Source organism: Cyprinodon tularosa, unplaced genomic scaffold, assembly GCF_016077235.1.
Source record: "Cyprinodon tularosa strain WSP-4 unplaced genomic scaffold, ASM1607723v1 ctg1060, whole genome shotgun sequence".
Classification (NCBI taxonomy): Eukaryota; Metazoa; Chordata; class Actinopteri; order Cyprinodontiformes; family Cyprinodontidae; genus Cyprinodon; species Cyprinodon tularosa.
In genome coordinates, this window is record NW_024037850.1 from 51,512 (window position 1) to 61,586 (window position 10,075).

Below are 10,075 nucleotides of genomic sequence, written 5' to 3' on the forward strand. Positions count from 1 at the left end.
GGAATTGTTTTTGGTATTAATCTTCTTAATCTTCCTGAATGATGTCGTTTTTTTCTTTAATGAGCAGAAAAACCTTCAGTTTAATGAATCAGTTCATGGCTGCTGTTCTGTCAGGCCAGCATACGCATGATCCTTATTAGTGGTTATCAGTCCCATTGAACGGCCTCATATTGGGCCAGTAGGTTATCATCGAATGCAGTGGCGGTTCTAGACCAAATGTACCAGGGGGGCCAGGAGGGGGCCAGCGCCAGCGGGCAAAGGATGAGAGCTGCATGAATTAAAATTTCCATTCAATTAGATTTAATTAGAATTCTATGTCTTATTAGGTCAGTATACATTCAGACTTGAGTCATTTTACATATTTTTGACATTTAAAGTCATATGGAAATCATATTTAACCTAAATTCGGCCAATCATATATCAACGCTCATCTGTCAATCAAATGTTTTCGGTCATAGCATCTTGATTCATGTGTCGCAGCTAATATACGCAACGGTTGAAATCAGAATCCTTTCCTTTCCCATTGAGTTGCGTCCCAGTGTTCACGGGGATGGACGTCTGTGTCTTCGGCAGGCGTAGAGCTAACAGAACTGGCAGCGTTGCGAGGCAAGGGCTCAAACATGTACGGCTGGAAGCCTTCTACACCAAACCAAGCTTCTGCCGCCCTGGCGTCCTCTTCCACATTTTTGGATGTGACGGGTGTCGGGGATGAGTTCTAGTTGTAGTTTGTCCCCTGCGGTGTCTTAAGATAATCTTCATTAGTATAATTGACGACTTTGGATTATATATTCGAGTTTGTATTTTCTGAACCACGTACAATACTGAAATAATATGGGCTAATTTCTGGGAAACCGTTATTATTGTAACTGTTGTTTCTTCTCAGGGGGGTTTGGGGGCATTATCTTTTGTTTTTTTTTTGTTCTTTTTTTATTTGTTTGTTTGTATTTCCTCATATACTCTGTGTGTCATAGCTGCTGCTCTAAAATACTCCGGAAAGACGAGTCGAACGCTGGACAATCATTTAACTACCCTGGACTTTTCCTTCGATGTGAGAGCACACTGATGTCCTGACTATTAGTGAGAAATAGTTTAAAACCAATAAAGATCATGTTGGGAAAAATCATCTCATTTACCAACTCAAATTAAAGGTAAAAACAACTAAATTAAGAAATATGTTTTTAATTCTAGATGGTTTTTCCAGTGTATGCTGAGCTGACAGAACAAAACCTCACAGCGTTCCTGTTGGAACCACGGAGCGGCCCGTCTGATCTCTGGACCTTAATCCTTATAACTTCTGCTCTACTGTGGACCAAGTCCAGCATTTTAGATGTTTTCAGACCTAAATGTTAAAGATTATAAATAAATGACCAGAAAATCAGCTGTTGCACCATCTGAGCTGAGGTGCAGCCAATCAGAGGGCTTGCTTGTAACAGACCCAACAGTTGCAGGTATTGGACCCAGTGGGTGAGGGGTCTTTGACCGTAAAGGGACCAGAAAGCAATCAGACTGTCAGGAGGTGGACGCTCCATAGCATCTGTTCTAACAGTTTCTCCCCTGTAGATCATCTCTAAGTAGAGAATATGAAGGTAATCATCGCTGTTCTGCTCCTGATGGTTCATCTGGCCGCTGCTCAGGTCCAGATTAAATACTTTGGGACCGGAGGTTCTCTGGTTCTGAGGCCTACAGTCTCTGGTGCGATAACCAGCATCACCTGGAAGAAAAATGGGAACCTAGAGGCGGAATGGATTAAAGGTTCTGTCGATCTGGAATATCTGGGTGACCTGAAAGGTCGGTTAGACCTGAACCTGGAAACTGGGGTACTGACTGTGAAGAACATGACGCCAGCAGACCAAGGACTGTTCAATGTGGAGATCAACAACAAGGTTCTTCCTGATGTCTTTGAAGCTCAGTGGGTCCAGAACCTCGATGATCACCCTCAGTGGGTCCAGAACCTCGATGATCACCATGTTGAAGTCACAGCGACCTGTGGTTTGAGGTGTGGTGAAGAATTTAACGGTGCCGGACCCGTCCAGTACTTCTGGAAGAAAGGAGAAGCCGGACCGTGGGAGGCGGGAGAGAGGATGATCGCCGTTGAAAACACGGAGGAAACTCAACGCTTTAGAACCTTCACCTGCAAAGCAGTGAACCCAGTCAGCGAGAAGGAGAGCAAACCAGTGCAGAACCCATTCGTCTGAGAAGAAACTGGGAACCTTCGCTCTCTATCTTCATCAAGATTCATTTCATTAATCCATGTTTTATTCAGCTTTGCTTAGAAAGCATTTAAATCATTCAGGAAAGAAATTGCACTGAAAATGAGAGATGAATGCATGAAGCTGGTTGTGTTCTGCAGAAAAGCTCCTGCAGCCCTTTACATTTTCATAACTTTGCTGAACATAAATAAAAAAACAGAAACTGCCGGATGTTTGTCTAGTGTTTTAGATTTGATCGTAGAAGATAGTTGGAGGTGGGGGGGGACCTCTAAAGTTTACCTGATGACAGTTATCAGTTCCTGCTGTGAAAGGAGGCACCCAGAAAGAAGAAGGCACCGTTGAAAGCCGCCTTGGCTTCTGCTGTTTGCCTCCTGGTGGTGGAGCTCAGGGCGAGAGGAAACCCTTAGAGATCAGACCAGAGCCGTTCAGGATGTGAAGCGTGAAGCAGGAGGAAAACAAAGAGCTGAAACTTTGCCCTGCAGATGAAGAATCCCACCAGGTCAGAAGGTGAACTGCTGTGGAGAAAAGAACCTGCACAGATCCTCACCAGTCATTTCTCCAAGTCACCTGCAGGCTTCATTCTCGAGTCCAAGTCTCAAACTGTAGTTTTCATTTCTGCCAGATTTATCCATGAAGGCTTTAGATGTTTCCATGAGCTCCTGTAGCATCTCTGTCCTGTGGGAGAAACCCTGATAAAGCCAGTTGAATGAAAACCTTCCTGTTCCATTATAGCCCTAAAATGATGCTCAGGATAGTTAGCATGTAGCTTCTAGTTTCTGTTGAGACATTTTATTGAGTGTTTAAATGTTCAAAATAAATGTAAAACATTTTTAAAGACTTTAACGTTTGACCATTGGTGGTTGTAGGAGCCATTTGCCTTTTCCTGTATTTATCGCCACCAGGGGGCGTATTTCATTTTGAGCTCTTATTGTCTGATGGGGGATGGGGTTATTTAAGGTCAACCCTGATTCTGTTCAGGTGTTGTTAATTACAGGAGGCAACAGTTTTCTGCTGTGTTTGGTTTAATGCCCTACTTATGTATTTATGTAAAGGCAATTAGTAAAACTATGGGCATTGTTATGTTAATAAATCTGCATGATAATCTTAATTGAGCGCAGGTAAAACCAACGCCTTTCAGAGATAGCAACCAGTAGCTTAAAATATAGGATTTTAGCTGCTACAGTTGTTCTAGATTAAATATAAATTGATGGATGATTATTTTAACATAAATAATCTTATCCATTGGTAAATTATCTAACCTACCTGCTCAAATCGAGGGATACTTCTTTCAAGATAAATGTTCTTAATTATATTTTTCCTTTTTCCTGCTAATGTGTGTTGAAGTGTGGTTGACCAGGTTGAAAATGGAAGGAGTCACAGGAATTATAATTTAAAAAGTTCTTTTAATTGACCCAAAAAAAAATTTAATTATAAACTGCTTGGCTCAGAAAAGTTCAAAGAAAAAAACTGAACTCAGGCAAAAATGTGAACAAAGCAGCTGCACAAAGTATAGGTAAAAAGAAATAAAAGAAGAATTAACTATAAGCAAAAACATCACCGTACCATGGGTTGAGAGAAACGCATAAACTAAATATGTGCTCTTACAAATAGAATAAATATATTTAAACCAACCCAGAAATATTTTATTGCAAACTAAATTGGTGTTGTATTTAAATAAACAGGGCATGAGGGAGGTAGCAACTCTAATGGAGTGTGGCCCAAGGTTTGGCCATCACATGAAGCTTTGACTAAAGCTGGCCTCCTGGATTGGGGGCCTGTCCGGGATGTATCCAGCTGGAATGGGGTTCTCTTCTGTCTGTTGGTTCCCATGTATTGGACCTATTTGTTCATATTTCTTTAATGAGTTAATCTTTTTTACTGGTTTTAGGAGTATTTATTTTTTACTTGTTTGTTTGTAGGTGAAGTAGGATGGGCGAGCAGGGCAACCAAGGAATACAGTTGTTTTTTCCCTAGGGTTGACAAATGCTAAAGATGGTTATAATGTCTTTAAAGTTGTCTGACAATAATGACTGAAATCAAACCCTTATTTTAGACATTGACTGGTTTTTTTTAGCTGTACCTCACACCAGATTTATTTGGCTGAAGGTTGAGGATAAATGGCACTGAGAGAAACTCTGATTAAGCTGATTAAATGGATGGCTTGATTATAGCAACTATATGATCCACAGGATAATTTGTCAAGACTCAGAGGATCCAGTATCCACGGCACACAGACAGTCAGATACCTCAAAAGAGTTTGTTTAAAAACAACGAATACTGCATCCTAAGCCATGCTTCAATCTCTAGTCCTGACCTAAATTAATTATTTTAAATTGGCTCAGATTAGCTAACAGGGTTCATCCTGATTTACTTTTTAATGTATTTTATGCTTCAATATTAACTAATGTGAAAGTTTAAACCTTTAATATCTCTGTGGCTGTGCTTTCATGCAGCAGGATGGAGGCAGAATTAGACTCCTTGGTTCTTTTCAGGAAGCTGAAGACTGAAATAGCTTCATTGGTTTAAGTGATAAAGTCAATGAGCTGCTTATAAAGTAATGTGACCCGCAAAGGGGGAACTTTTTAAACAAAATGCACAAGAACACAGAATAGTATGTAATATTTTATTAAACAATTTCATTAAAACATTTGTTTTAAAACATGGCTTTAGGCTTATTACTCGTTCCCTGGAAAGAAAAGAGATCATAAGAAACAAGGGCAGTTTAAATTATATAAGAAAATAAATAAATGAACAAACAAAGAATTCAATGCAAAAGGAAATATATTAGTAAATCAAAATGCAAACACATTAGAAATTTTGATAATAAGCAACCAGACGGTAAAAGAAAAAAGCAAGCACTTCAAACAGTGGAACAAATTGCCATTGTCCGTTTTCATCTGCCTTTCAACGAGGCCAGAGGAGTCATGTCCGCTCGCTCGGTGAGGACTAGATGGAAACCACATGCTGCAACACCTCCAGCTGCAGCTGCTAACACCAGCAGAGCAATGTTGCAGAAACACACGGCAGGAATACACCAAAGCCCATCCACAATCCACTGGGTGGAACTAATTCCCACCACAGTAATGTACCAGAATAATCTGAGATAAGAAAGAGAAGATGTAGAGGTGTATATCCATATATGGTTACTTCTGATGCATTGCAGAGAACTTTGGTCCTCTAAAGAAACCACAACAGGAACTTTGCTGAGGACGTGTTTGTGAGTTCAGTTCAGTCATTTTAGCTTTTTCTGTCATTAACTCACAGAGGTAAGAACATGAGGATCCATTCTGCTGTTCTTCATTTGCTGTTGGGCTTGATGGTTCATCTGGACGCTGCTCAGGTCCAGTATTATGGTACCGGAGATTCTCTGGTTCTGAGGCCTACAGTCTCTGGTGCGATAACCAGCATCACCTGGAAGCATAAATGGAACATAGTAGCTGAATGGATTAAAGGTTCCGTCGATCTGGAATATCTGGGTGACCTGAAAGGTCGGTTAGACCTGAACCTGACCACCGGGATACTGACTGTGAAGAATATGATGAAAGCAGACGAAGGACTGTTCAGTGTGGAGATCAACAACAAGGTTCTTCCTGACACCTTTGAAGCTACATGGATCATGAACCTCAATGATCACGAAGTTGAAGTCATAGCGTCTCTGAACTGCAGCAGTCAGTCTCCGTTCTGCACACTGAGGTGTGGTGAAGAGATTAAAGGTGCCGGAACCATCCAGTACTTCTGGAAGAAAGGAGAATCCGGATCATGGGAGAAGGGAAATAGGACGATTGAGATTGAAAACACGGAGGAAACTCGACGCTTTAAAACCTTCACCTGCAAAGCAAAGAATCAAATCAGCGAGAAGGAGCGCAAACCGGAGGAGAACCCATTCATTGTGCTCTCCTTCAACATAGTGTTTCTTGGCATTGTGATCAGATCTTTGGCCCTCCTGTTTCTGCTTATCTTTATGCTTTGGTTCTTTTGGAAGAACTGGAACGTCCTCTGTAGGTGTGGGTGCAGAGACAGAGAGAACGATGACCTCTAGCTTTACTTCAGGAGCGGTTTGATTACTTTGTGTTCTGGAGAAATGCTCCAGAACAGGAAATGCTGGATTATTTGTTTTTCTTTTGCCATTTTGTGATGAAGCTTTGACTGAAGCTGCTCCTCTGATAAAGGCGAGGCTTATAAGGTAAAGACGATGAGGACTGACGGTCCTTAGAGTTTATAGTGAAGTCAGTAAACAGATAAACTTCCTTCTCTCTCGCAGCAATTTGACATCTTTGACATAATTAAGATAGATAGATAGATAGATAGTTTCTGTGAATCTCTTTATTGCATTTCTGTGAAGAGATGTTATATTAAAGGTGCTATGCAGCAGGAGAGGAAATTGAAGCTGAGCAGGAAACTGCAGCAGGTGTTAACCTCTGTCTATGATTTAACTACCAACAACCATCAGTTTTGAAAAGTTCTGTATTTATTCTTTTCCTGCTTTCATTGGTTACCATGGCTGCGCTCCACAGCAGCGGCCAAGAACAGCTCCTTTAGAAAATTTCACCAAAAAATGCAGCTTAAAATGATACAAACTGGACATCAAACCTGCATCTATGATCGCCAACGCCTGCTGGAGTTACGGCCACAAAATGTTTTAAATCCAGACATTTTTGACCGTTTAAAAAGCTGCAGAGTGCTAAGGATGGATGGCAACAAGACAACAGCGGAACGTAACTGCCAGAGGAAGAGAAGCGCGGGACGGAGAAAGCGAGGCTGCAGAGGGGGGCTAACTGCGAAGCTAAAGAGAAATCCCCACAGACCGCCGCTTCCATCAATCCTGCTCTCCAACGTCCGCTCATTCGAAAACAAATTGGATAATCTCTGACTGGAACTGTCTTCAAAAAAGGAGATATGTAGCTGCTGCGCCATCATTCTGACAGAGTCTTGGCTGCGTCCAGCAGTGCTGTTGGCCTGGGGGGGATGATGCTGTACCACGCGATAGAAAACAAAGAGCTCTGCATGAATGGAAACTCCTCTGCTACTGTTCCCAGGCAATCTTTAGCATCTAGAAGGGAAGCACCGCCCTCTGCAGGTGAAAATGAGGAGAGCACTCTAGATGTTTCCCTGCCAAATGCTGAAACATCTCCAGCCGGCTCCTCCCGGCCCCCTCCGGCTTCCACACCTTCTCCAGCATCGTCTGTCGCTGCTAAACCTGCCGATGGCTCCTCTGCTGCTTCAACCACGTCAGCCTCTTCAACCCAGGGGGGGCTACCCCCCTCACAGCATCATCATCATTGTCCTCTTCCTCCCCTGAGCCAGGAGAAGCGAGTGCTTCAGGAGCTGGAGGCAGTAGCAGCAGCTCAACAACAACTGCTGCTAACCGTATCAAGGCTGCACTTTAAAAACTGAAATTTTCTAGAGAGCTGTTCTAAATGAAATTTATTTTTGTTTACACTTGTATATACAAAATGACAAAATAAATCTGCCTAAGTCTTAAGAAAGCTTTTGGGTCGAGTAACTGTAGGTCCATCAGCCACCACCCGGGTGTCCCCACCAACGTTCATTACAAAGTTACACCCTTGCCTGAAACCTAACCCTTACTTTAGACATTTACTTTTCTTTTTTTTTTTTAAAGCTGTGTAAGACCTAACTCAAGATTTATTTGGTTGAAGGTTGAGGATAAACAGGCAATACACTGTGAGAGAAAATCTGATAAAGCTGATTGAAATATCGTCATGATCTGGCCTGTTTGCTCTCCCTTTATTGGTTATTTCTTTCACCTGTCGTTTTCCCTCCCTGCCCCAATTATCATTTATTCCTCTCACCTGTTTCCTTTGGTTTATATTCTGTTCAGCCTGAGCATTCAGGGCCAGATCATTATTTGCTTTTCTGTTATTCTGTCCAGTTCTGTTCATTTGATTCCAAGGTTCTTGTCCTGGATCCTGGCGGCCAGTGGAAAGAGGTTTTTGTGTCTGTCTCATCTCCTGCTCGTCCACTGTTCCTCCCCTGCTGAGCCCTCTGGGTTTTTGGCTCTGTACGCGGGGAGGTTCAGTTTTTATCAGGTAAGCCTGGCTCCAAGCTGGAGACCAGTTTAAAGGTCCTTCATCAAGTTCTGGTTCCATGTCCTGTCTCAGCTACCCTCTTCCACTGAGCCTCCCCGTCTGCATCTGATCCTGTCTGCTCCTGTGCGTGACCACCTGGTCACGCTTCAGACTCTGTTGGACTCTGAACCTGCCTGGGAGCTCTCCGATGCCTGGAAGCCTGGATCCTGCCTGTTCTGTCTGTTCTGGATCCCTGACCAGGATCGGCTTCCTGCAAGACCTCTGGAACTGCAGCACTGGGACATTCTTGGACTGGACTGTTAAACCAGGTAATCATCTTCTGTGAGATGATCGTGGTCACTTACCTGTGTTTCTCCCACTAACAGAGTGTCTGAGATTGGGCGGTGCCCCGCCCTCCACCTGCAGTTGCCTCGTTCCACAGATCCTAGCAGCTCCGCTTTTGGTTTTTTCATTTAATAAATGTTTTGAACTTGCCTACTTACTGTCTCTCCTTGAATACTGGGTCCCTCTGTCCTCGCCTCATTACAATTATAGCAACTATATGATCCACAGGATCTTTTGTCAAGACTCAGAGGATACAGTATTCACGGCACACAGACAGTCAGATACCTCAGATGCATTTATTTAATAACGATGAATTGACAGGCAGGGTGTGTAAGGTTGGAACCTCTGGTCTTAAAGTTCAATCCTTGCCCAAAGGAAGAGGTGGATTCCAGCTGAATGGCAACATGATGCGGCGAACGCTGCCAAGAGAATTCCAAACGTTGAAGCCTTGAAGACTGCAGAACTGGCAGGAGATCGGATCCAAGCAGACAAAGGAAGGCAGGAGCCAGAGCCGGTGTCAAAGAGCTTCACAGGAGTCTGGGCCAGAAGATCAGAGATCCAAGTACTGGTACTGAGGTACTGAAAGGAAATCCAGGTCGGGTCAGGAAACAGTTCCAGTGTCGTCAACAGGCAGAAACCAACAGGAGTCTGAAGACACGTCAGGCAAACGGATCAAAACGAGAACAGGCAGGCTCAGAGGTCCAAAGGCAAAACGGTTCAGGATCAGGCAATCAGAACACAATCAGATATGCTAGAGAACTCTCACAGAGGGCTCGAATAATCTGACGCTGATGACTGGAAGCAGGCAGGTTAAATAGAGACTAGAGCAGGTGACACAGATGAACAGTGATAAGAAACTGGGCGGAGCTTGGCAGGTGAATGGAATGATCAGTCAAGCTAGTCATCAGCGTAAAGATCATGACATAAATACCATAGAGCTTCTAGTTTCTATTAAGGAGACATTTTATCTGCATGTTTATACGTTCTGAGTCAATTTACACATTAATTAAATTGTTGATGTTTGACTATTGGTTGATTTTGAAAATGATTTTTTTCAAGCTAATGGTCTGTGGGAAAAATTCAGCACTTTAGATTAAAAATAAAGGATAATAAATAAATAAATGATCTGAAATGATCTTCAGCCAATCAGAGGGCTTGGTTCTTTCATGTGATCAGATCCAAGGCTTCCTAAGCCATGCTTCAGTCTCTAGTCCTGATCTAAATGAATTATTTTAAACTGGCTCAGATTAGCTAACAGGGTTCATCCTCATTTACTTTTTAATGTATTTTATGCTTCAATATTAACTAATGTGAAAGTTTAAACCTTTAATATCTCTGTGGCTGTGCTTTCATGCAGCAGGGTGGAGGCAGAATTAGACTCCTTGGTTCTTTGCAGGAAGCTGAAGGCTGAAATATCTTCATTGGTTGAAGTGATAAAGGCCATGAGCTGCTGTGTTAAAGTAATGTACCAGAAAAATCTGAGATAAGAAAGAG

The 10,075-nt window shown here is 42.5% G+C and overlaps 1 protein-coding gene across 2 annotated transcripts; it reads left to right on the plus strand.

The window, feature by feature from the left end:
• Positions 1-1,408: 1,408 nt before the first annotated feature.
• Positions 1,409-2,420, plus strand: LOC119785032. Of its 2 annotated transcripts, XM_038287426.1 has the most exons (2): positions 1,409-1,913; positions 1,944-2,420. In XM_038287426.1, the coding sequence occupies exons 1-2, from the start codon at positions 1,581-1,583 to the stop codon at positions 2,193-2,195; spliced, it is 585 nt and encodes a 194-aa protein (XP_038143354.1). In that variant the 5' UTR covers positions 1,409-1,580; the 3' UTR covers positions 2,196-2,420. The 2 variants fall into 2 exon arrangements, with proteins under 2 accessions (XP_038143354.1, XP_038143345.1); XM_038287417.1 differs by having other exon boundaries at positions 1,431-2,420.
• Positions 2,421-10,075: the final 7,655 nt, after the last annotated feature.

Excerpts from the sequence above, each read along its gene's own strand:
- LOC119785032 (XM_038287417.1), top strand. The coding sequence starts at position 1,581 with ATGAAGGTAATCATCGCTGTTCTGCTCCTGATGGTTCATCTGGCCGCT.